Raw genomic sequence first — 27,246 nt, 5'->3', positions numbered from 1 at the left:
AGAATTGGCGGCGTTGTGTTCCTCATTAGCTCGGTTCTCGAGGACAGATCGGGGCCACTTTTTCGGATAGGTCTCTATGGCAGTTTCCCAACTGAGTGTTTTAGTAACGTTGATTTATTTATTTATTTAGGAATACTGCAGGCCAATTGCGGCCCAAGCAGGATTGGGGGTTACAAAAGTCAAGTAAAAAAAGAAAAAACGCAACACCAGGTACAACCTAACTTAGCACATGTTTGACAAATTTTCTCCAAATGTGCCAGATGACAGTCAAGTACCAACAGTAAAGACTAATTTTTCGCGATTCGCCTTACCCTGGATATTTTGGAGATGTAATTGCTGAAAAGATGCATAGAAACGTGGTTATTTTATTTCTTATCAAAAGCTACAAAGCTCTTAATATAAGTACCTAATTTCAGATAAACCAATAACCCGAATTTAAAAGGATGGCACTCAAGGCCCGGATTGAAAATGGCATCGTCTATTCCCCGTACCCTTCGGAGTCCTCACCAGAAATATCCCTTTACCAGGCGATGAAACAGTCACTCGAACAACATGGCAACCGAACTGCTCTGGTATTTCTTTCAGTAAAATCGAAACTAACCATAGTTATTAGTCGCGTTTATGATGTAGACCGTTTGTGTCTTCGTATGAGTGCAAGTTATTTAACCTTGAATTTAAAAAAAAAGTTGAAATAGAAGCAAACTGTCCCTAGTAACATCTGTGTTCAAGAGTCTAGCCTACTGTATAAAAATTCAAAAAGGGGTAGTTCTACGAAACTTGCTTTGTTAAAAGTAAAATATCTTAATTTAAGCAGTATTTAAAGAAAGGTTGCAAACACTTGGAGTATTTGTCGATTTTGAGAAGGCGTTTGACTGCATCAATCATGCCACATTACTTCAAACGTCGTACCTTTACGGTATTCGTAATGCTGCTTAGGATATGATTGGAAGCTACCCTTTGTGGTCGCTACCACTGATTTGTAATAAGTAGATAAAAAAATTCGGATCTTAGGCCACAAACTGCCGACATGCCGCAGTGAAGTATACTGAGACCCCATCATTTTAATCTCTACGTCAATGACATTGCAAATATTGATGACTAAATTAGCACCATCTATCCTGATTACAGCAGTCTAATTTTTTAGGTACTGAAAATCATAAGCTTTAAACTTGTGGAAATGAATTCTTGGAAACTTTAAATACTTGAACAGAAAACAATTTTTTTACAAATAAATTGTAGTAAAACCAAGGCAGTATTATTCAGATAAAAAAATACTAACTCTTTTTATTCCTCTATTCTTTCTCTTGGAATACGATGTATAGATGTAGTGGAAAGCGCAAACGTTCTGCTAATCATATTTAATCAATAAATGTCATGGGACCGAAACGGTACAACAGACATACCAAACGCTATCAAGAGTTGTAGATATTACGTACAAATGTCGCCAGATAATCCCAATTTGTGTTATGCTTCTAGTAAACTTTCGTCGTTATTCTTCTTGGCTGGCGGCTTGGTTGTTTGGTGAACGATGGAGGCTTTCGGGGGTTCCGAGTTCAAGGCATTCGTTTACATTACAAACTTTGTACAATTTTATGTAAAAGTAGGGGAAGTTTGCATCTCCATCAAACTTCTTCACGGTAATTCAAAGCAAGCAAAAATCACTCCTTCCCGCCCCGTCACGAGCTATCAAAACTTCGGTCCTTTTCGCCCTCGGGAAGCGATCGGGCAATAGGTTTGAAACCCCTTGGAGTCACGTGCTGCCCCCCGTCCAATGACCGACAGAACGCGTACAGGCACATTCGTCAAGTCTCCCACCGGACCCGAGGTGACAGCCCCGTAAAGCGCCGTTCACACTCTTGCGACTGAGTAAGACCGACAGAGACCAGCGACTTCTTAGGACCGGATGCGCGGCAGCGGAGCTGGTCCTAAGAGATCGCAAGAGGCTTAAAAACCGGTCTGGTCTCTCTCCGTCGTACTCGGTTGCAAGTGTGTGAACGGGCCTTAAAGGGGAACTCCGGCGATATTTTGAGCAACCCCAACTAACCATATATTCGAAATCGCCGTCCGTTACTCTTTTCGGTATGCTATTTAGTATTGCGAAATTCAGAATAGTTTTTGTGAAATCGGCAAATGAAAACGACGCCAAAACGAAGATTCGAATATACCCGCGCTTTTCATTGCCCTGACGTCACAGTTGGGCTGGATAGCAGTTCGAGCAGGCAGTCTAAATATGAACTATGCCGAGCATTTGTATCGTGCTGCTGCGCGGGGGCTGGAGCGACCTTCCAAAGCATTCATTTGACATCATGAAACTGTTTGTAATCAGATGTGAACAAAGTCTACAGCCCAAAGAGTGAACTCCTACCCAACCATGACGTCACTTTTTCAATGTTGCCCGTACAGCTTTTCACTTTGAAAAACACGATGAGGTCCAAAATTGTAAATTCTGTAACTGCACGAAAAAACGTTATTTTGTCCAAATATTTGGGTTACTAGTTCAACGATGTTTGTTGGTGTGTCTAGCAAGCTTTTAGGCAAATCGGGGACTATGAAGAAAACGGCGGAGTACCCCTTTAACTCCGAGAGTGGTCGTCGTCGCCGTCTTCGTGGCGCCACAGCGAGCCCCTCAGTTGAAACCCGATCGGCCACGGGGGGTGCGCCGAGCAGCCAGCCGCCTTCGTAAACAAACAAAAAAGATGACACTTCTCGCGCACAGTGACCACCCCGGTGGCTACCCAACCTGCCTCGCACCAAGGCGAGCAATTAAATTCTATTTTTGTTCTATTTTTCTATACTATTCTTTTTTCTATTTTTTTACCATTCAGTAAAATTTTACAATTCTATTTTTTAATCGAAGTATGAGTATTTCTTCTTAGTATGGGAGATTACGACCGCCACAAACATTAAGCTAAGGCATATGCTAAAAAAAAAGCTCTCCTCAATATACGTAGCACTGCATACGATACTCATACATCTTCATATTTATTATATGGAATATTGTACAAGGTTTTTTTCAGTATCATTATCAACTTTTTCTTGCATTAAAAGGCCTCTTGGGCAAACCGAAAATGTATGGATATCAATTTCCAACTTTTGGTTGAGGGAGGTTGCCTGTGAGACTCGCTATGTAGACACGTAGATAGTGCCGCACCCTAGAACAACAAAGCGAATAAAATGTTAAACTGTACATTGTCTCTTATTTTTTTTTTTTTTTTAGCCGCTTGACTGAATTGAATATAGAAGTGTTGAGACAATCCCGGCAAAGTGTTCGTTCAATGTTTGCGAGCGAGTGTCCATGGAATTTGTGGATCTTGAATTTCCGGGTTAATCGCCGTCGCCATCCCTACCCTCCTTTTGTCAGGTGTCGTAAGTATTTTTGTTGAAACATGGCATATATGCACATGCTCTCCCGTGTGCTGCTGCGGGGAGGCGAACGCTCGTCTAGCAACAGCATTGTTTCTTTTTTCTCTGTCTTCTTTCTGAAAACAGAGATAAATAAATACAAAAAATTTGAATTTAATTAGTATGGCTCACAACTTCAATATCCACGAATAATTTACGTCGCCGTCGTCTAAAACTTTCTAGAAGAACAAGCTTGTGCATGCCGCGTTTGACCTGCTATGCACCTATTGGAGATTTAAAAAAAACGGCAGGGTTAAGTGCCTAAAAACCTGTGAACGTTTTAAAAATGGAAGGGAGAGTAATTACGGTGATAGAGGAGAATAGCAGAGAGGACGAAAACCGGACGACACGTTTCTCGAACTGGAAACGCGCCCCTGCAAAAAGACCCCACCGGCAAGATCCAGAATACCATAAACAGGGCCCTGTCTATCATTTTCAAAGAGCACCCGGATTCACGCAGCCTTTATCTTAGGTTAATTTGTCGCAACGGGTCCGCTCCCGCTTTGTACGGTCTACCAAAAATCCACAAGCCCGAGGTCCCCCTCCGCCCCATTGTGGACTTCACTACTTCCCCACTACGTGCAGTTTCGGCGTACCTCCACCAGCTGATCTCCCCCCTTACTGGCACCACGGACACATACTTGCGAGATTCGAGTCACTTCATCGATCTCGTCAAAGGACTAAAGGTGAACGCCGACGAATCTCTGGTTTCCTTTGACGTCGTGTCACTCTTCACGAGTGTGCCGGTGCCCCTGGCACTTTCTGTGGCCAGGACGGCCCTTTCCGCCGATCCCGGGTTAGCAGAACGAACCTGTCTGTCCGTGGACGAAATCTGCCGCCTTCTGGAGCTGTGTCTCTCGAGCACATACTTCTCGTTCAATGGACGCTGCTACAAGCAAACGAGTGGAACTGCCATGGGAGCTGCGATCTCCGTTACCATGGCCAATCTCACGATGGAGTACATCGAACAAAAAGCTCTTTCCTGCTTTAATCCAAAGCCCAAGACCTTCCTCCGGTATGTGGATGATTGTTTCTGCATCGTCGAAGCCAGTGAGGTTGAGCGCCTGTGCCAGTGTTTGAACTCCGTTGAACCGTCGATTCAGTTCACGGTGGAGCGAGAGACGGACGGCGTGCTCCCGTTTCTGGATGTGAGCGTCAGGAGAGCTTCTGACGCGCTCAACTTCGCGGTATACCGAAAACCTACGCACACCGGTAGATACCTGGACTTCGAGTCGTATCACCCCACATCGCACAAGGCCTCAGTGGTCAGCGCCCTTTTCCGACGGGCGCTGTCCGTGTGTTCTACGGAGGAGGCCCTACGAGAAGAAGTTAAGAAGATCAAAGCTGATCTAGTTAACAATGGTTACCCAAAGCGGTTCATTAACGACATCTACAAACGCCTACGCCGCCCCCCTGTGACTCCGACCTCGAGACCGTCTAATCGGATCTGTCTCCCTTATGTGAAAAATGTGAGTGAGACCGTCGGACGCGTCCTTCGGAAACACGGCATCGCCGTCTCCCATAAGCCCGTGTCTACCATCCGTCGGCGGCTTCCTCTCCCCAAAGACAGACCAGGACGGGAAAGGGCTCAAGGCCTCGTGTACCGCGTGCCGTGCGCGGATTGCCCGGTCGCTTATGTGGGGGAAACGAAAAACTTCCCGGATCGTATTCGACGACACAAATACGACGTGAAAAAGAAAGATATTGAGGCCAGCGCCCTGGCAGAGCACGAGCAAAAAACGGGGCACTGTTTCTCCCTCGACGAGACTCAGATCGTGGCCACCGAGGGACATTGGAGGAAACGCCTTCATCTGGAGTCCTGGTTTATCCAAACAACGAGTAAGAACGTGAACCGGTGCAAGGGCACTCTCCCGAGCGCGTACGTGTCTGGACTTCGCGCCCTCTGGGGTAAGCCTTAGCAAGGTCAAACGCCCGGGCAACCTTTCATACCGCGCCCCCTCTACCGCGCCCTCTGGGTTAAGCCTCAGCGAGGCCAACCACCTGGGCAACCTTCCCCACCGCGCCCCCACCTACAGTCACCCGTGACCAAGGGACCGAGCGGGTCCCGAAACGTCGGGTTTATGTGTTTTTAAATAAAACTTTGGTTAGAGTCCGCAAAAACTCTGTCAATTTCTCCCTAACCAGACAGACCTCTGTCAAAAATGTTTACGTTTAAAACTGGCAGCATACATTTATTTTGACATCCGTCATCAAACGCTACAGTCACCGCGCAGAGTTGGAAGGGTTGAGGAGGATGGGGAAGGAAGAAAGGTGGGGGAGGAGAGAGAGTGGAAGTGGAGGGAAAGAAAAAGAAGAAAACGTGTTTTTGAGCCGGCGGCGCAAGACGAAGTCAAAGAGGGGGGAGTGGGGGGGGGGGGGGGGGGTCATAATAAGGGAAGTAACCCTGAGGAGGTATTAAAGCGTGGGCGACCCAACTTCAGAGGCGCGTACGTTTGGCTCATTTCCGGACGCAGAAAGGAAACATCAGCGTCGGAGGGACAAGGATGGGGATCCGATGATTTGCGGCGAATGCTGCATGGCGAAGGCTGCGATAATCTCGCGGCCGTATCTCGACATATGTGTTCCAACAGTCGTAGTAGGTGAAAACTCTGGTTCGCAGGACGGGCAGGAGCAGCCGATGGGTTGGAAGCCGCCTGTTTTACCTCGTTGGCGTGCTCCCTCAAGGGGTGTCCAAACAGGACACTACAAAACGCACGACTCCGACAAATCGTGAAAATCGAAGCGGACGCTTTTATTTTTACGATTTGTCGGAGTCGTGAAAATGTTTGCAGGAGTTGTAAAAATGTTCACGATGACGACTGCTCTCCTCGCCTCCTCCACTTTTCCCTCACGTCACACGCCACCTGTATCTGGCTCACCTCGCCAACGACCTCGCGTTCCGTTGTCGCCTCGGCTCGAAGGCCAAGGGGGTCCGGCTTCGGGTGGATTTGGGACATTCCTGCGTCGAAGGGTGCCTTTCGCCCGCCTCGGATCTGCTTTCTTTTGGTGAATTCGGGTGGTCGCCTCTCTCCTCTGACCTCGATTCAGCAGAGCGCCCCCTCCTCGCCGCCAGATCTACTCGGGATCCTTTTCAGCCGATCAGAACTGCTGGCTTCAGAGCGCTCCGAGATTCTCAGACCAGTCACGGAAGTAAACTGTCTGGACATTGGTAATGCATTAAAAACAACACGATCTTACAGCGTACGTTGAACGATTGAACAAAATTTACGCTCGCAACGTGATGAAATAACTGTTGTTACGTAAATTGTTTTACGCATCGGCATGTAAAAAAAAAAGAAAACAACAGTATGCGAATCTATTTTTGCAGGACGGAACGAAAGTCAACGCTTGGAAACAGTTGTCAACTCATCGCGTTTTCGCCAGTGAACGCGCTGCGATAGCGGTCATGCGTACGATTGAGGAGGCGAAAATAAAATGGTTGATAAACCGCATTTTTCTCACGGCGAAATATCGTGCAAGCATCGCAATGTGACACAAATCACAGTGCATTATATTTGGCTCTCTCTTTATTTTACAACACAAACCTTTGAATGCACTTTTACCAAGCCTCAAAAATTTCTTGAAGCGACTACGAAATCCGGTAAAACAGCGGCGAGCTCTGCGAGCTGTTTCGTCGTCGGTTAGGCTTAGCGGATTCACCGCCGTGAGATGAACGATTTTGTGAAAGCACTGGAAACACTTCACACGTCGGCTTTTCCGGTTACGGTCGCAAACGAATGTCGTCCCGTCCGTTGTAATCCTCGCACCGTCGAATGCACAAGCACTTTGTAGAACCACACATCAATCACCGTCATGCCGGACTCCGCACACCACCACAGACCACTGTCGGCCATCGTCAACAAAACCACGTGATCACCTTCCAGCTACCACGTGACGCCTGCGCAGCTCCGCACTCCGACGGCTACAGACGGACTGCCAGAGAGCGCTCTGAGAGGGAGACGGGCCCTCGGAATCAACCACCCGATCAGGCCACAGCACTCTCTTTCAACCACCCGATTTCGCGTGCTCTGGAAAGAGCGCTCGAGAGCGCGCAGAAAGAACCACGCGAATTCGCCATTTGTCGAGATTCACTTTCGTCGTGATGGTGTCCGACGCGGTTCCGTATTGTGAGCGCAGGCCTCGAGCGATTGACCGACAGCCAACAGAGCGCGTGAGTGGCTCTCCGGACCCACGTGATGAGCAGAGCAAGGCCGCCGTGCAGGAAGCGAGGGGGAGATTTGACGGAGGGAAGTTTCCCCCCGGGAAGAATTGACGGAGGGAAATTTCCCTCCGACGGCCGGAAGCGGATCGCGGCAGAGCGCGGCACGATTTGCCGGAGTCGTGAGTTTTGTAGTATCCTGTTTGGACAGGCCTTTAGGTGGTCGTTTAGACAACGGCCTGTCTGACCGATGCATCGTGAGCCGCACTTAAGCGGGATCGAGTAGACGCTGGCCTGTCTACAAGGAACGAACTTGGAAGCGTGTATTTTGGTTCACGGCTTTGGGGCAGTCTGTTTGTTAACCTTCCTACAGAGGGAGGAGAGCCTTGGGCGACATGAAAAGAACACCTGCGTGTCATGTCGGAGTGCTAACGGTTCGATTCTGACGGACAGGATACCTTGCTGGGCTGGTTGGTTGAACCACATAATGAGAAAAAGCGCAAAAGGGACAGTACACAAAGTAGAAGGACACAGGACATACGCTAACAGCCGAAGGTTTACTATAACTTCCACGTGCGCACAGTGGCCCACGCAAGCAGAAGCTCTTCTTTCTCTTTCAAAAGAGATAAATGCTAATAAAGGAAGAAACAGCGGCACTAGAAGGACGTTGCAAAACGCGTGACCAGAATAAATATTTAAAAAAAATTATTACAGCGACACGAGAAGCAATAAGATCATGCGCTGCGTACACTCCACGTGCGCACCACGTGCACGCCGCGTTAAGGACACAAATCAAGCCTTTACAGATCGCGTGTACAGTGTACTGAGGGCGGTCACAATTGAGAAATCGTAATTCCCTGTTGTCTCTTTTGAAAGAGAAAGAAGAGCTTGTGCTTGCGCGGGCCACTATGCGCGCATGGAAGTTATAGTAAACCTTTGGTTGTTAGTCAGCGTATGTCCTGTGTCCTTTTTCGTTCTCTCCTTTCCCTTTTGCGCTGTTTCTCATCATGTGATTCCGTGGAGAACGTTTTGCACGTATGGAATGTACGCGAGGCGGGATGCGCGTTGTCTGTCCTTGGGTTCTGTGCTGGTGGTCTGTGCTGTCATAATGCGTTTTAACCGGGTCTCGAGTAAGTATTTTGGGTAGCCCGCTTTGATGAGGCGGGTGAGTTGTAGGGAGCAGCTCGTCCATGCAGATTAGGTGAGGGAACGGCTTGGACCGGGATGAGGTGAGGAGGTTTTGGACGATTCCGCTTTTGACGTTTTTTGAATGGTTACTGTGGAAGGGAAGCACTCGTTGGCGTGATCTTTGCTGGAAAGACCAGCAAACACCGGACTCCGAGGGATGCAGGCGAAGATTCAAGAAGAGTAGTCCGTTCTGTGTTGGAGCCTCGCTGGTAAATTTTAGACCGAACGAATTGTCTGAGAATATCTGCTCTATAGTTTTAGGATCTCAGGTGGCTTGGTGAACGACAAGGTAGTCATCTACATATTGGGAGACGGATGTACCCTTCGGTACATTCGTAAGGGTACATCTGTCTCCCAATAGATAGGCGGGCTTCGAAAACTCGCCTATCTACGAAGAACAGGTAGATCTCACTCAAGATGGGGGCCAGGCACGAGCCGATGTAAAACGCGGTCTTCTGCGCGAAGACCTTTCCGTCGTGCTGAACTAGGGTTGAGCGTTGGTAAAGGTCGATCAGGTCAGGAAACCCTGACATAGAGATCCCCGCTAAGTTCTGGAACCTGACCGGGCCGTGGAGGTGTATAGCCTCGTTGTTGAAACCGAGCATGGTGGGGATATCTAGGCTGTAGTACATGCCGACTACATCAAGCGAGAAAACGGCGACGGTGTTCTTTGCGGTATGGAGTTCTTCTAGGGGCTTTATCAAGGCTGTGAAGTTGCCAATGCGAAAGGGGTGAGGGAGATCAAGAACTGAGAGAGTAACACCGTAACTTAACCAGCACGTTCCATTTCCACGAGAGACTAATTGTATTTGATGTTTCGAGGATGCAGGCTGCAACTAACAAAATCTGTAGCCGCGCCCTGACAATCAGCAGGAAGGGTTAGGCTACAGCAGGAGTCTCAAACACGCGACCCTGCCGCGTCCCAGGTAGTCGCGTTTCAGGGAGTCGCGCCCCAGGGTGTCGCAGGAAGCCGCGGCCCTGGACGCTTCCGCGGACAACTGTCTACAAGTACCGGTTCCCATGTCCCGAGTGCCAGAAATGGCATGCGCTATAGTGTTCTCATCTTGTCGACTCATTTTCACTCGAAAGGTAGCTCTGCTCTTTCAACGTGTTCCCATAGTTCAATCTTATCTGTGTTCATTTTCCCCTTGTATTGCTTTATTTATTGTTTCCCAGCTTTTTTGTAATGTGGAACTCTTCTGCTACTTCTCTGCAAGCGCTAGCTATTTGGTGAAGGATTGATCTCGGCTGCGTGAACTGTCGATCAGCCGGAGCAACTGTCAAAAATTAAGCAACAAGCTCACGATCCTCACCTTAAAAAAATTTGCAACATCCAGAAAAGTATTCGCTCAGAGTGTTGTAATAAAAGTCGTCACAAAAGCAAGAGCTGCCAAATTAACTGACTGTTGCTTTTAGAAACATGTTCAGCATTGTTAATTCCTGAGTTAATTGAGCAACGGGGACCGAAACTGGAAGACTGCACATATATTCGCCGTTTCCTAAAGCATTAATTTGCTACATGCTAGTAGATGCAGGATGTTAGCACAGGCTTAATCCAACCACATTTTTTTAATGATTTATTGTGGGTTGTAGGTGATAACTATGCATCTCCCTCTTTTTCAACTTTGTAATATTTATTGTTGAAATTCTTGAAGATATTTGCATTATCATTTAATGGTTTCAGAAAACATGCGCCGGTGCGAGAAGAAAACAGCACAGTCGCATAGCTAGGTTTAATGAAAAATATTTGGCGCTCACAAAGGAGCGCTCGAGTGATAGGCGGGAGGCTGCAACCCCAACCCCCCCCCCCCCCCAAAAAAAAAAAAAAAAAAAGAAAGAAGAGAAACACACAAAAAAATACATTATTTATACGCCGATATCTCTAACGGATGGCCTTATTTTTGAAAAAGTGTGGGATTGAACACGGCCGAGAAGGCCGACGAGACATGTGACGTCACGATTTTCATTCCCTCTTCTCTTCGCTTCTCCCCCCCCCCCCCCCCCCCCCCCCCCGTGCAGGTGAACCGAACCAAGTAGAAGAGAAGCAGGGCAGCTTCCCCTCATTCTCAACTGTTTCATAAGGATCGTGACGTCGTAGTCCTCACTTGATTGTGCCCTTCTTTTCCGAAAATACTGCCATCCCTTTGAGAGATCAATGTCTGAGTGATGTGCTGGAGTTCGTAGCCTCTCGTTCAGCGCCTCTGCGGCCTCATTTCTTGAGATCAAAATTCCTGTTCAGCATCCCTGTAATGACGTGTAGACTTTCATCATTTTTAATAGGAAACTACTTTCATAAAAAGGTTTTGCTTCATTAAGTTCAAGCAAAACACTGGATTACTGAAATATTCTTTATATCCGTTATGAGTGATGAGTGATGTAGATTGATGAAGTACGTAAAGCTGTCAATAAATTACCACGCAACTCTGTCCCTTCATCACAGTGTAACCCTTAGAGGTTCTTCACACCCCTTACCCTAATTTATTTTCCAAATGAGATATACTGTAACATCTTGAACTCTTTCAGGTATGGAACGATGAAACGATTACCTTTACCCAGCTGCTCAGGATGTTACAGTGCTATGCCGCTGGGTTTCAAGGTTACGGTGTTTCTAAAGGCGATAAGGTACTAGTGCATCTGGATAATTCCCTGGAAAACGTGATCGCCATGTTAAGCATTATATTTGCTGGAGGAGTTGCTGTGATGTCCTATCCGATGTTGTCAAATGGTAAGAAATATTAATATTTTAAGAACAATATTATAACGAACAGTTCATTGAGCTTTCTCTTAAACAATATACCTTATGCGGTATTGCTTGGTGGTCTGACAACTGAGAGCATCGCCATTTTAATCTTGGCGAGCGTCGTCGGTACCGAAGCACGGTGGAGTCATCGTAGACAACACATCGGGAAGTGTGCGATGGCGCGGCAGCTGTTTTCCGTCATCCTACCATAAAATGTCATCGAACAGTTCATACAACCCACCGAAACTGTGTGACAAAACTCTCGGAGGCCTGTCAACGCGGCCTTGTCATCGCATACTCGCCGTACGGTTGTCTCTGATGACTCCACCGTGCGTCGGTACAGACGACGCTTGCCAACATTAAAATGGCGGCGCCCTCAGTCTTCTCAGACCAGCAAGCGATTTCGAATATGGTCCATTCCCTAAAATATGTGAACGTGCACGAGGTTGTAGCGCGGGTTGCGGTAGATAACGGCCATATTTTTTCGATATATTTTATTCCTCCGAGCATTTCTTTTTCTGTTTTGTTCCTGAAGGTGTTAATCACGATTTGTTTTATGTGCACTATTAATCAAATGTACGGCTTCTAAGCCATCGAAATATCTTTACGTGCCTAAAATAAATATATATCTCCACCGATATTTGTAATTTAAAATTAGAGAGCTCTTGCCTGGAGTTAGTTTTTTCAGAAAGCGTTTCAAAATAAAAAAAAAGTCTCGAAAAAACCAAATATGGAGATGGAGCAACCCCACCCACATTAAATTAAGAAGATACATCAAGCAGACGAGCTAGTTTTTATGTTTTCATTATACATACAATCACGATCTAGGGTTGAAGAGAAGGTGAATAGCTGCGGGCAACTACACAATATTGAAAAACAACTATATGCGCAAAGTTAATATCAAATAAAGGAAGTGGCAGGCGTCGATGTCATTGAGGGAGCATGACCGAAAGTTTGCGTAAGCGTGATTGGCTGGGACTTCACTCCGAACTTCATAATTAATCACTCAGCAGCAGTAGCGAGAGAAAGATCACCTGCGAACGCGTGTTGTTTATTCGTACAGTTAACTAGGAGAACATATTGCGTGACAATGAACACCATCAAAGTCGGCGTAACAGCAGGGTCGAACGCTGGGGCGAGACTGATTCCGGTCCTCCACGCGGACCACCTTTTGTACCGGCCAGGGCTTCTGGAACATATGGCCTAGAACGTTCGGCCGGTAGGACATTCATTACTCGATGAGGCGAGAAAGTTATCGAGCTTGCGAGAACTTCAAAGAATAAATAAAAGAACATTCCGCTTCCTGGAATTCCCAGATCTACCGGGCGACAGTCAAGTGCGGTAACTATCCGGCCAGGCACGCTCTCGCTCGGCGACGCATGTGGCATTACTCCTCCTTTCAATAAGAACATCGCCCCGATCGAATCTGACGCGAAATGAATGAAAAGAATCTAAATAACGGTAAAATACGGAGGCTTGTAAAACACAGTCCGATTGAGTGTTGTACAAAACGAAGTTCACAGTCCTATCGATCGTAGTACAGCTTGAGTCGCACGTCGTGGATGAGTTCCGGTCGTGGAGGCCGGCGCGATGAAGTCCGTGTTCCGTCGGGCATCACCTCGTAGGTCAGAGTACGGAGTCGACAAATCACTTCATAGGGTCCGAAGTAGCGCTTCAAGAGTTTCTCGCTTAGACTGTGTCGTCGTATCGGGGTCCAGACCCACATTCGGCCCCGGGCTTAAAGCGAGCGTCGATCTGCCGAAGGTTGTACCGGGTAGCGTCGGTGCGTTGTTAATCTTGAATCCGAGTCGACCGAGCTGGCGAACTGCTTCAGATGGTTGAGCAACAATCTGGGCGTCTTGGCTCCCATCGTCGGCTGCTTCGTGAGGCATTATCGCGTCGAGCATCGTCGTCACTTTTAGGCTATGCACCAGCTGAAACGGTGTTACTCCTGTGGTCTCTTGCAAAGCCGTGTTGGAAGCAAACGTCACGTAGGGTAACACCTCGTTTAACGACTCGTGCTCTACATCGATATACATGGAGATCATGTTTACGATAGTTTTGTTAGCCTGTCCGTTAGTTCATTTGTCTGCAGATGGTACGCAGTGGTTCGACGGTGACTGGTACTGCTGAGACGAAGGATTTCTTGCGTCAGTTGAGCCCTGAACGATGATTCACGGTCAGTAACGAGAACTTTGGCAACGCCATTCCGATGAATGATGGGCTCAATGAAAAACTTGGCGACTTCCACAGCAGTCCCCGAAGGAAAGGATTTTGTTTCGGCGCATCGCATGAGATAACCCGTGGCGACGATTATCCAGCAGTTTCCCGACGTCAAAGACGGAAAATGGCCAAGCAAATTCATTCCAATCTGGTGGAAGGGTGCAGTTGGCGGAGGAATTGGCTGCAGGAGACCGGCCGGCCTCATCGGAGGTTTTTTGCGTCGCTGGCTCTCGTGGCATGATCGAGTGTATAGGTGGACGGTTTTGGGGAGCTTGGGCCAGTAATACTTTTCATGTATACGGTCCAGTGTCCGACTACAACCAAGGTGTCCGGATGTAGGGTCGTCGTGCCAGGCTTGAAAGATCTCCTCTCCAAGGTCGCTCGGAATTACCAGCAGCCGTGGCAAGTTGTTGTCTCCGAAGTTATCTTTATAGAGTACGCCTTGTCGAATGGCGAAGGTCAGCAGGGCCCCTGAGAAAACACGTGGCATGGTCCTCCCGCGCCCTTCCAGGTGCTCTATTAGAGCGCGCAGCTTAGGATCGTCTCGTTGACGTCGTGCCATGTCGTCGGTGTTCAGTGAGCCTAAGGAGAACTCGTCGTCATCGCCGTCGCTGCTGCCGGGAGCTATCTCGACAGGGGCTCTGGACAAGTAGTCCGCGTCACTGCTCTTATGGTCTGACTTGTAGACAACGTTCATGTTGAACTCCTGTAGTCACAGACTCCGTCAAGCGAGGTACCCTGAAGGGTCCTCGATGTTGGCAGGCCAGCAGGGCGAGTGATGGTCCGGGACTACGCCGAACGGTCTCCCGCACAAGTACGGGCCAAACTTCGTGATTGCCCAGACGACCGCAATACATTCTTTTTCAGTCGTGGAGTAATTTCTCTCCGCCTTGGACAGTGTCCAACTTGCGTAGGCGATGACTCACTTGGTGCCTTCTTGCGCTTGAACCCGTACCGCTCCAAATCTTTTGTTGCTTGCGTTCATGGTAATCTCGGTTTCCGCTTTCTGATCGAAGTCTCCAAGAACCGGAGGAGTCTGGAGTCGTCACTTCAACTCGTTGAATGCCTGCTACTGCTCTTGGGCCGATCCGAACTTCTCGGCATCCTTTGTGAGGTTTGTGAGCGGTGCGCGAATTCTTGCGGAATCCCAAAGGAAGCGTCGATAGTAGGCAGATATGCAACAAAAATCTTCGCGGGGCCGTCTTCTCTGTCGGCGCTGAAAATGCCGCGACGGCGCGAGTCTTCTCTGGGTTTGGGCAAACGCCTTCTTCACTAACCACGTGGCCTTGGAACATCAATTGGTCCTAGGCGAACCGACACGTTAACGGCTTCAGGGTGAGTCCGGTGGTTTGTATGGCTTTGAGAACAGCTCGGAGTCGCCGCAAGTGCTCCCCAATGTCGCCGTAAAACACTACGACGTCGTCGAGGTAGGCGAGACAGCTCTGCTACTTCAGTCGTGCCAGTACGGTTTCCAGGACATGCTGGAAATTTTCTGGCGCTGTGCATAGTCCGAAGTGAATCACTCTGAACTCGTAGAGGCCACCCGGCGTGACGAAAGCTGTCTGCTCTCGGTCCCGTTCGTCGACTTCGATCGGCCAGTAGCCGCTCTTCAGGTCCGTTGATGAAAAGTATCGAGAGTGCCGCAGCCGGTCTAACGTGTCGTCAATGCGGCGGAGTGTCACCGCTTTCAGCTCTTGGTATTCCACACAGAACCTAAGCGTTCCGTCTTTCTTCTTAACCAGGATGACTGGAGAGGCCCATGGAGTGCTGGAATTTTGGATTGTGTCGTCGTTCACCATCTTTTGAACTTACTTCTGGATGACCTCCCCTTTTTACGGAAACTCTGTACGGCGATCGATGCACAGGGAGCGCGTCGTCCTCGGTAGCGATGCAAAGCTTCGCAACGGCGGGTTGGCGCACCTTCGATGATGTCGCGTTGCAGTCGCTGTATTCGGCGAGGAGGTTAGTCAAGTGCCGTCTTTTTGGCCCGGCAGCCTGGGGTCAATGTCGAGCTGCGTTGGCGACGTAGTGTCGTGCTCAGGTGGAGGGGACTCTTCAAGAATCGCGTGGATATCGGCGGAGTTCTGGAGTTCGTCCATGCGGCTCACGGCGGTACCTTTCGTTAGGTGTTGCGGCTCTTTTCGAAAGTTTCTACCAAGGACCATAGTACGCACGCTTTGAAGACTTGTTACCCCTCTTGCGACGCCGATTTTTCTTCCTAGAAGCAACTGGACGCTGCCCGCAAGCAGACTAGTGACACAGGAAGGTTCATCAGTCCCGACGGGTACAAAAACAGACGATCAAGGCGGCAGGTGTGCGTGATTGGCGAGATCTGGGGCCGCGGGTAACGTCACCCTGGGTTGCTCCGGCGGTAGGGCAGGTTCTTGCAGCGTCAATCTGCTCGCTCCCAGGTCGATGTCGGCATTGTATTCGCACAAGAAGTCCATGCCGAGAATAATGACCCTCGAACAATCTTGTAGAACAGCGAATTTCACGGGACACATCTCGCCGTGAATTTCGACGCAAGCAGTGCACCTTCCGACAGGCGTGATGAGGTGTCCTCCAGCGGTTTGTATCTGAGGCCCATCCCATGGCGTCGTCACTTTTCGAAGGTGGCGAGAGAGCCTCCCACTCAAGACTGAGTAGTCTGCTCCGGTGTCCACGAGTGCTGATGCGTCCTGGCTGTCGATAACAACATTTAGGTCGTTGGGCACCGTTGCAGGAGCGTCGTTGCGATACGTGGCGTCGGAAGAAAGGGAGCGCTCCGGCGTTCTTGGAGGCTCTTTGTCACGATCCTTCTCAAACGTGGACGAAGGGGGGGCCGAAGCACCCGCCGAGAAGAGACGACAAGCAGCCTGGTTGTTAGGGTGGACGATGACTGACCGGGGCGGGGTGCGCTCCACCGCGTTTATTGGTGCGGTGACCAATGTGGCCCGCCGAGCCTGGCGGCCACAGACGGGCGGACTGGTGGGGGCGCTACCTACCGGTCACAATCTTTACATCGGTCATCTTCGGCAACGCCACCTCGAGGCTTTGCCGCACTTAGTTTTCCCGGCGACGCAGGAAGACGTACTCTCTCGGGCGGGGTCATGGCACTGGAGACGCTGAACGTCTAGGTGACGGTGAGCAGGATTCACGGCGGAGAGGCGGTGCTTAAGGTGGCGAACGTCGGATGTACTGCTCGATGTCGCGAGGGCGTTCGCCGCACTTTGGGCACGGGTCGTTCGGGTGGAACCCCCGCAGCACCAGTTGTCGGTAGGGGAAGCGACGGTAAAAGTGATCGGCTTCACGGCAGTGAGAGCAGATGGGTCGACGACCTGCTGTCCTCTATACGTCGGTTTTTTTGGCTCAGCTTGTTCTGGGCGGAAGTGCGCCCGATCTTTCTGGCGTGGGGAATACTGCGGCGCTGGAGGTTCACGTCGGGGAGGCGCCATGTGCGGACGCGGGGCTGGTAGTGCTCGTCGGACCATTGCAGCGTAGCTCAGAGCGGGCTCATCCGGTGCTGCTACGGTGACAGGCCGATTGGGTGGCCAGCTGAACTTCTTCGTGGACAGCTTCGGCTATTGACAGCGAAGCCGGCTGGCTGGCTGCAGGCTGGAGCTTTCTGTGCTCTTCTCGGAAGACGTCGCGAATGATCTCGCGAATGTCAGTCAGACTGGAGCCGTGGTCGAGTGCTGAACGCGAGGGGGCAGCTACGCCGGGTTGCCGTTGGTAGTGGGTTGTCCTTGCAAGGATGGCACGCGCCATGTTCGTCGCCTCGATGTCGAATTCTTGAACGGTCGTCGGTCGGTTGAGTACGAGTCCATCGAATATGTCGCATTTTACGCCACGGATCAGTATACGCAGCTTCTTTTCCTCGGTGGCCCAGGCGCAGGACGTCTTCCACAAAACTCCTGACGCTCTCATTGGGGCCCCGGGTCCTTGATTGCAGCAGATTTTCGCCTTCTCGCTTCGGTGCTGAGTAGCGAGCGTACGCGTTTGCAAGACCGAGCACGCTCGGTCTTGCAAAGGTTCCACGAAGTCAGGGAAGCTTCGTGGTTTCTAACCAGCGCATTGCATTTCCTTCAGGTGAAAAATAGAGGTTGTGCAGGCGCTGCTCGTCGGTTTACTCTTTGTGGCGGGCAACGTGTTCGTACTGGTCGATCCAGTCTTCGGCGTCTTTGTATTGTCCACCGTAGAACAAAGCAGCCATCCTTAATGCGACGGGCAGGTAAACGACGGCGGCGGCGGTTGGGGTCTGAGACGACTGGTGGTCCATCTTCGGCCTCGTTGGCTGCTTGGTCTTGGTTTGCAGAAGTCCGTGTTGCGGGTGTAGGCCTTGGGTGCTGAGACTTAATCGGGTCTCGGTAGTGTCTTCGTTGAGCCTTCGTGGGGTTGGTGTGGGACTTACACTGCGGGCCCTCCGAGGGGTACGCTGCAGGGACATGCGTTACCCCGCACCTTCACCAAAATGTCACGAATGACAAGGTGAAGAAACGAAGAATAACTGAGGAAACTGAACAGTTTAGTGGTTATCTTCTGTTCACCAAAACAGAACGTGAACAGAAGATAACGACAGCGCGTCGCGGGCGTCGAAGTCGGCGTAACAGCAGGGTCGAACGCTGGGACGAGACTGACTCCTGCCCGCTACGCGGAGCACGTTTTGTACCAGCGTGCGCTTCTGGAACATTCAGCCTAGAACGTTCAGCGTGTAGAACATTCGTAACTCGATGAGTCGAGAAAGGTTTCGAACTTGCGAGAACAACAAAGAATATATAAAAGAACATTCGGCTACCTTAAATCAAACCCAGATCTTCCGCGCGGAAGTCAATCACGGTAATCATTCAGCCGCGCACGCTCCCTCTCGGCGACGAGCGTGGCAATAGGCCTATATGGCTTCCAATAGAAAATGTGATAATTCTCAGGCGCAAAAATGTATTAAACAAAATATGAAAAAGTGCTAGCTTTTGTGCATGTTGTTCAACTTTTTTTTAATACCTGAACTATAAAAATTGCACAATCATCCCAATATAGCCAGCTCAATGCCGGTCAAATAACTCAAAACATGATGAATCGTTTTGAAAAAAACATGGTCTTTATTAAATTACTGAATGATGCCTTGTTTTATGCCCATTCTAGAGGATAAAACCACGCTCACGTGACAAAACATAGCGAAATTAATATGGAAAAGGCTAAGGATTCAGAGGCTGAAAGCTATACAATTTCTTTTAAAAATTGGGAATGATCAACCCCAACGTCTGGGAGCTCTGTCAGAATGAGCCTATGACAATAATGGTCATGAGCAGCACTTGCACTTCAAGAGTCATCATCATCCCCATCTCCATGTGTCTTGTGCTTGCGAACAACTAATTGCCAGGAGTATAATCTAGGCAATTAGTAGTCAGGCTGAGGTTAGTTCAAGCGTTTATTTTAATTTTTCTTTTTCAGATGATATTTATTACAGAATAAAACACAGTAAATCCACACACATTCTCACGGCAGGAAATGAAGCTACACGATTCAACGACATGCGTAGCCAAGTGGACATAAAGGTACGCAAAGAATGAGAAAAGTCGGGGATAAGACGTTTTTTGCGTTGTAAAGCTATCAACATGATACTGGTTCTTAAATATTGTCACAAAGGAAGGCCACGAGAGGTTAGACAGCGAACTAAAATGTTTAATTGGCGAAATTACTCTAAACTAAATAATGAACAAGTGTCGTTGCAACAAAATATCTGGCGGCGATTTGGTGGCGTAACAGCAAGCGAGAACCGGACTGACTCGACGACGTCCCGCGCACCTCCTTATCTAGTGTGCGTGACTATCTCGAAAATTCGGCAAAGAAACTTCAAGTGTCGCGCGCTTGGGAGAGAATGAAGAGGCACTTTTGAGAACAAGAAACTAGGCCGAAGTGATAAACGTTACGCCCCGAGTAAGAATAAAAGCGAGCCTTCTAGAATTACGTGACCGAGCGTTGCGTGATTAACCCTGTGCGCGGGAATGTGAAAGTTAATATGGAAGAGGTTAACGAGAAATTTTAGCTATAAAGGCTATTTCACTTTTGGTCTTTATTTACATATTTCTTAAATGATTAGGCTCGATGAATTTGTTGATTCCTGCGTCAGTAATATTACAAAATATTTAACGTGTTTCAAATAAAACAAGAGTCAGGTATTTTCAAAGAAGGCAATCCTAGGTTTCTATTTTTTTAAACACCGTTTGCCAGCATATTGTGAACTCGATCTAAACACAAAGTGTTGCTAAAATTGTGGTTGAATAAAACAAAGCGAATTTCACCACTTCTAAAAAACTGAGAGCCTCAAGACATGCACATTTTAATACAAACATGCACTAGAGTTTTTTGTTGCTGTTGTTTTTATTTGCAATGTATATACCCGAAGGAAAAATCCATCAATGTAACCCTGTTTGGCAGTCAATGTTTTCTAGTGGACCGCTGACTGTGCCTGACTGTACGTCAAACACGTCTGATTGGCCAACAAGTTACTCTGACCGACAGTCAAACTCCAGTCAGACTCCACTTGTCGGCTTTCTGGTGGTTTTCTGGTGGCAGTCGGCCACCGCGAAATGCCATCAAGATGTCTTGGTGGCGATTCTGATTGTACATCGATTGTCTCAGACTGTACGTCAAAAAGCTTTGACGTGCAGACAGACGTACGGTCAAAGGACGTAAAGTTCGTTCGGATACCACCATTTCGTCAAATCTATGAATACGAAAAATAATCTATGCACAAGAAAACGATTTCGGGCGACGGGCCTTCGAGCCGTACGGGTCTGTCAAGGATATCACTCGAGAGACCTGGAAGGTTGAAGGCTTCGTGGACGTCGAGTCTACAACGCTGGCCGTGCGGATGACGTTGAACGAAGGCATACCGTTGGAGAGCCTCCCACACCAGCTTCGGATTGGCGGAGGCACGGTCCTGGTCGTCGTCCCCGGACGCGCACCGATATGCCTGCGCTGCCGGCGCACTGGCTATATACGTCGAGACTGCAGAGCACCTCGGTGCTCGCAGTGCCGGGCCTTCGGGCATGAAACCAGGGACTGCGTCAAGACGTACGCCCGTGTCACCGGCAGCAACACCGACACGGTAGCATGCGAGCTGGTGATGGACGAAGACGAGGCTGAGATGGCAGCCGCACCGTCGACTTCACTGGCCCAGCAACCACGCAACGAAGCGGCAGCGGCCAGCTCAATACCAGGACCTGTGGCACCGGAGCTTCCGCACGGGGCACCGAGAGAAAAGGTGGACACCGAGGCGAGCCAAGACGTTGTGCCCGATCAAGCCACGGAGACTTCTAGCACCCCGGCGGGACCCGCGCAACGAGAAGACACCGTAGTTTCTAAGGACGACGATCAGAACAACGATATGGACGTAGTGACGGGGCGCGCGAAACGGGCGCTGGAGGACCCACCTTCAGGCCGGGTGGAGGCTCAGCTGAGGCGCCTAGAACGCGAGTGGTGTGGCAAGGTAGGACGTTTCAAGACCCAGTCTGTGTCTTTAACGCGTAACAAGGAACAGAAGCAGTAAGTCTTTTCGGCACGCCACTGACTGACCTTGTAAGTTCTATGTTCTCCACCGGGCTTCCACCTATAGCTTATGCTTGAAAGACCCCTATGTGTGGGCACTATAAATGTGCGGGTCCTATGTACCAGACGCAGGCAATGTCAGCTGAGCCGCCTGTTTGCCGATAAAAACCTCGACATTGTCGCAGTACAGGAATCAAAGATAGAAAGTGAAGACCGGACGGAAAGCATGGTGCGGATTTTCGGGTCTCAGTACAATGTGTGCGTTAGCCACGCAGTTGGGATGTCCGGAGGATGTTTGGTGTTCCTTAAAAAGTTTATTGGAAAGGTTGAACAAGTTATCAGTTGTGAGTCGGGTAGGATGGTACTTTGTGATTTTTCTTATTGTAGTTTCACCTTTCGCGTTGTGTGTATTTATGCTTCTAACCGGGTTGAGGAAAGACGGATTTTTTTCGAAAATATTACGAAGTATATTCAAACAGATGGCCTAGTCATTTTGTTGGGGGATTTTAACTGCGTTTGCGCCCCAGAGGATAGATCGAATGGAGCACGATATAGAGACGTCAGCTTTGAATACTTGTGCGATATGATACAGCGGTGTGAACTGGAAGACGTTGCTCACTTTTCATCAAGTGCAAGGAGCCTACAGTTTACACACTTCCAAGGAGCGAGACACGCGCGTTTAGACAGTGCCTACGTTTCCCCCGAACTTATCGCGATAAGCAAAAATTACGCAGTGGATCACGTGTCTTTTAGCGATCACTGCCTCGTTTCTTTTACGTTGTCCTCTTCCCCGGACGCTAACAAGAAATTCAGTTGGGAATTGTGGAAATTTAATACTAAGTTATTAGAGGATGATATCTTCGTAGGGAATGTTCGGGAAAATCTCTGCTCTTTGACTCGCGCAGAGGATGGTATCGGCGCAAAATGGGAATGTTTTAAACAAGAAATAAAAATGAGTGCCATCGAAAGATCTAGTTTTTTAAAACACAAGGAAACGGAATACATAAGACAGCTAAGCTGCCTGCTACAAGAGTTAACGCACCAAGAATGTTAAGTCAAATTTGGGGGTTTTACGTGCCAAACCAACGACGGGCATGTGGCACGCCCCAGCGGAGGACTGAGGATTAATTTCGACCGCCTGGGGATCTTTTGACGTGTAACCGAAAGCTCGGTTACACGGCGCCTTACCGCAATAAGCCTCCATCATATTGCGGGCACCTCGGCCGGGATTCGAACCCGCCACCTGGGGATCCGTAGGCCGGCGCTCTCGCCTCGGAGCCACCGAGGCGGCTGCACCAAGAATGTCGTTCACCAGGACTTTTTTCGGAAGACATAATCAAGTTGAAAAAACAACTCGGGGCTCTTGATACCGAACGCTATAAGGGAGCCATGGTGCGATCGCGCTTCAAACGGTTATCGCTTGGCGAGATACCAACGAAACGAGCTTTGGGAATGGAAAAGAAGTATGCGCGAGGAAATGAAATAAGCGAAATCTTGTATCAAGGAGTTCTGTCTAGTGATAGAACAACCGTGGAACAAGCGTTTGTCGAATATTATCAGGAGCTTTTCAGTTATCGCACGCCGAAGTTGACGGAGTTTGAAAGGCTTTATCTGCCGTTAATGACGAGGCTAGACGAAGACCTTAAAGAAAGACTAGAACAGCCAATAGTTTTGGGCGAAGTTGAAAAAGCGATAGACCATTTGCAGCCCGGAAAATCGCCTGGACCGGATGGTCTGGGAGCAGAATTTTATAAATCCTTCAAAGACCAAATTGCACCTTTATTGCTTCGTGTGTTTAGTGAAGCGTACCGTCTTAAAGCTTTGCCTCCGTCCTTTCTATGTACCCATACGATTTTAATTCCCAAATGTGAAGATCACGTGAAACTCCGCCAAGTAGGGTCCTATCGTCCTATAACACTGACCAACGTTGATTACAAAATTTTAATGAAGGTGTTGGCGGAACGGCTACAAAGCGTTATAAGTATTATAGTCGGTCCGCATCAAACATGTGGTATCAAGGGGAGAAGTATCGTCACGAATGTACATGTTGCGCGTTCCATCTTAGAATGTTGTGATGCGATGGACCGAAGGGTCGCAGTGGTACAGATAGACCTCGAAAAAGCTTTTGATCGGGTGTCCCACGATATTATTTTTTCTATTTTGAAGCATGTGAATTTAGGATCAGTTTTGTGTGATGGCGTGCGCATGGCATACCGTAACTGCGCCACCAGTTTAGTTATTAACAAGAGTGTTAGCGAACGTATTCGCCTTTTTTCATCAGTGCGGCAAGGTTGCCCACTTTCGCCGCTGCTTTTTTGTATCTTCTTGGAGCCTTTTTGTTTAAGTGTTATATGCGATAGTTATGTGAAAGGATTTTGTTTGCAAGCTAGCGAAGTTCGTCTGCTGTCATACGCGGATGACGTAGCTATTTTTTGTACCGACAAGGAAAGTGTGAAAAGAGCTATTGATCTAACTAGGGTGTTTTGTGAACACACGTGTAGTTCAGTGAACTGGCACAAGTGTACCGGTTTTTGGCACGGCGACTGGCCGCCAGCGCCAATGGTGTTTGAACGCATCGTCTGGTCTGCCACGCCCGTGCGTTATCTTGGCGTGCCTTTGGAACACTACCGAAACAATGACGAGTACTGGCGGGAAGAAACAGAAGCCATGCGCTCAAAGGCGACCAAGTGGGGGGGAAACTGTTTTTCTATGTTTGCGCGGGCCACAGTATGCAATGTTTTTTTTAGGGCTAAGCTGTGGTTCGTGCTACAGGTGCTGCACTGTTCACGGAATAACATTCAACGTATGCACCGAGTGTTTGCAGTTTTTATATGGAATTCGGTTTGGGAGCGAACTAGTCGAACGAACATTTTCCGCCGAGTCAAAACGGGGGGCCTTGGTCTTTCTCATTTATTCATCAGGCAGCTCGTGAACAGGTTTATTTTCCTTCGGGACCAAAGGGACCCATTTTTACGCACCGTGATTCAAGTGAGGTTACGAGACGTGATGCCTGAGTTTATTGTGGCGTGAAGTGGCTACAGCGGCCTGATTCGAGGGTATTTAAAGGAAGTCATCGACGCACATAGGTTTTTAAGAGCGCGGTTTTCGCTAGAATATTTGTCAGGAGTGCCCCGTAAACGGTTGTCGCGAGATCTGACCGACTCGCTGTTTCCCGTCGCCTTGTACCGATCCTTGTACAGTGCCGCACCAGGACAAGACGTTTTAAAAAGAGTCAAGAGAATGATTGTCCCCGCATGTGCAAAAACGTTTTTCTTTAAACTGCACAGTGAAACGCTCCCTGTCAAGACCTGGTTAGTGTCCAAAGGCATACCAGTAACATGGTCTGAAAACTGCTTGTTGTGTAAAAAACCCGAGACCTTAAAACATGTATTCCTAGATTGCTGGGATGCGGTGTTTTTTTGGGACATCCTTCAAAGAACTTTAAAAAAAGATCTCCCGTTAACGCCGTATGGCATACGGTACTTGTTTGTGGAAGGTGGAGACACTGTTCCCTATGACATGTTTATGCTCATTGCACTGTATAGTCTGTGGCAATGTTGTATGGCGGTACGGCACGCGGATGTTAATGTGCGTCCTGTTCATAGGTATTTCGTTGAAAGCATGTGTTACCTGAAAGAAATTTATAAGGTGGAGCAGCCACTTCCTGACTGGCTGCCACTGGTTGAAAAGCTTGCGACCCTCAAAGATCGCTGACGATTTGTACTCTGTGTTACTTTCCTCATCAGCCAAATTGGCTCATGTTTTAACCTTTTATTGAAGAAGTAAACCTGTAAAACAAAAACAGGCAATAAAGGAAAACAAAAAGTGGCATAGCACAGGGGTTAACGTGTCCGATCTGTACGCAAGTGGTCGCGGGTTCGACCCGTGGTGGTCCTGCTTTTTTTTTTTTTTTCGAACATTTTGTTTTATCGGGGCATTTGGCGATATTTATGAGTGCGTATAGCTTTACTCTTATATAAATGCTGCCCTTGTCGATGAAATTCCCTTGGCAGTGGCAGTCAGACGTCATCTGATGGACCATCAGATGACGTCTGATGGTCCATCACGTTCCACCAAGGCTGCTGACTGGCAGTCAGTGTCCTAAATTACGTATCTTGATGGAATTTTCAATAGGGTAATGGTGGTATATGTGCCCAACGAACAATGTTCACTACTAATGTTTCTATATTTTGTATATTGCAGGAACCTAGAAGTATTTTACTTTTATCGGCCGTAGTTCTAGTAATTTATTTGCTAACAGGCATCACAAGAAACTTTCGGAACTGCAGGATGGTATAATAGTTATTATAATAATTATAATAATAAACAGAAAAAGAAGCAAAACAAAAAAAATGATGTTTATTTTCTTGCGCCTAAAAGCAACCCGAAGAAATTCACTTTTGTGCAAAAAGAACAAGTAAACGCCAAATTATCACACACTCAAATATAGCACATATCACAGATACGTAGCGATCTCTTGCAGTTCTTGTTGTAAACAGAAAAGTAACTGAATACTTCAATACCTGTGTGGTTAAAGCGATTGAAGAATGATTGCATGTATGACAAGGTTAAAGATCTTCAGACGGTATTGGCATAAAAATTAGAGGGATCCCTATTCACACGGGAGGGGACATGGACATTAACAATGCCTCCATTCGAATCATTATTTCTAATTCAATTTACTTTCTTGTGAAAAAATCAAGTCGCGTTCTGTCCTTCTGTTAGACAATATCCTCAGCAAAGGCTTATTTAGAAGAAAGTTGTAATCAAAATAAAGAGCTTCGCTGAAGAGAGCGGTCGTAAACATGAGTACCATGCGTTTTTACATACTTTCAACGATTGTTGACTGCGTTTCTGAGAAAACATTTCAAGCAGGAGAACCGAATTCACGCCTTGACCTAACTAGAGAGGAAAATAAACGAATAATACAGGCAGTGGTTTTAAAATTCTTCGTGATGCGAGATAACAGTCCCAACATGTTTGTCCTACTGCCAACAATAGAGGACACATTCGAAGTAATCGTCAATTGATTATGTATGGTCACGTCATTGTCCCTTATAACAGAGATGCGTTAGATTCAACTTCCTTATAATACATATCTGTTATGTAAAACATTACGACATCCGCACATGGACAAGATTTTTGTTTTAAGAGCGTTCAGTGACGAGCAATTCACTTTACACTTTACTTTGTTTTTAAGCTTCAATATGTTTCAGTCTAGGTGGCTAATTTATTGATTTACGTTAGTTCAATATTCGGAGAAATTGGGTTGTGTGTATGTTTGTACAGCCTAGAAATTGGGCTGCCTCAACGGGTGGCGAGTCTACCAGCTGTAGATGAGAAATTTACCCAGTGCAGTAGAACTGCTAGCCTGGGCTCTTTAACGTACACCGCGCAGTAGTGATACACGACAGCACGCCGGTACGTTTCTCATCCAGATCAAAACGAGCAGGGGTAGGGATCCTGGGCTCAATCCCCAGATCAACATCCATGTAATGTTCATGTTTAACCTTTTAAGTATTATTTACATGTTTTCTGATTTCAGGGATTTTTTACTGTAGGGAATGCCCCTGGATTTGTTTCAGTGACTGAATTTCAGAGTATTAATGAAAACTCATACCAGGAATCTCCGGTGGAGGACGCGAAGAACGAATTGGCTGCGTTGATTTACACGTCCGGAACAACCGGTCACCCGAAGGCGGTTGAATTTACGCACTTTAGCATTGTTTCGAGTTTACCTCTATCCAGGTGGGTTTTCGACCGTATGCTTATATGTTCAGAGGTAGAATTGCGTGTTTTTATGAATTAGGCATCACAGCATATCTAAAATTGTCAAAGTCAATACAGTTTTAATTTATTGTGAACAAATTACAATATTCTAAAATAGTTCCATAAAACATTTCACCCTTACATAAAGCTTCTCAATAAGCGAGCTTTCAATGCCAGCCCATATTCCACCATATGGGCGATGAATCTTGAAAACCGCTCGGAAGCATCTAATTGCTAG

General features: G+C 47.9%; 1 protein-coding gene across 1 annotated transcript; it reads left to right on the top strand.

The window, feature by feature from the left end:
• Positions 1-443: 443 nt before the first annotated feature.
• On the top strand, positions 444-27,246 carry LOC121833580 (uncharacterized acyl--CoA ligase YtcI-like). The gene is made up of 5 exons (XM_042286990.1): positions 444-572; positions 11,273-11,474; positions 19,140-19,243; positions 26,785-26,987; positions 27,186-27,246. Exons 1-5 carry the CDS (start codon positions 444-446, stop codon positions 27,244-27,246), a joined length of 699 nt encoding a protein of 232 aa, XP_042142924.1.

This window comes from Ixodes scapularis, unplaced genomic scaffold, assembly GCF_016920785.2.
Source record: "Ixodes scapularis isolate PalLabHiFi unplaced genomic scaffold, ASM1692078v2 PGA_scaffold8__174_contigs__length_109621045, whole genome shotgun sequence".
Lineage (NCBI taxonomy): Eukaryota > Metazoa > Arthropoda > Arachnida > Ixodida > Ixodidae > Ixodes > Ixodes scapularis.
This window is presented reverse-complemented; position numbering and strand designations above follow the sequence as displayed.

Bases quoted from the DNA above. Each gene is read 5' to 3' on its own strand.
- LOC121833580 (XM_042286990.1), top strand. From the start codon at position 444: ATGGCACTCAAGGCCCGGATTGAAAATGGCATCGTCTATTCCCCGTAC. The intron at 11,475-19,139 runs GTAAGAAATATT...TTTCTTTTTCAG, and splicing joins CTATCCGATGTTGTCAAATG to ATGATATTTATTACAGAATA. The intron at 19,244-26,784 runs GTACGCAAAGAA...TTCTGATTTCAG, and splicing joins GTAGCCAAGTGGACATAAAG to GGATTTTTTACTGTAGGGAA.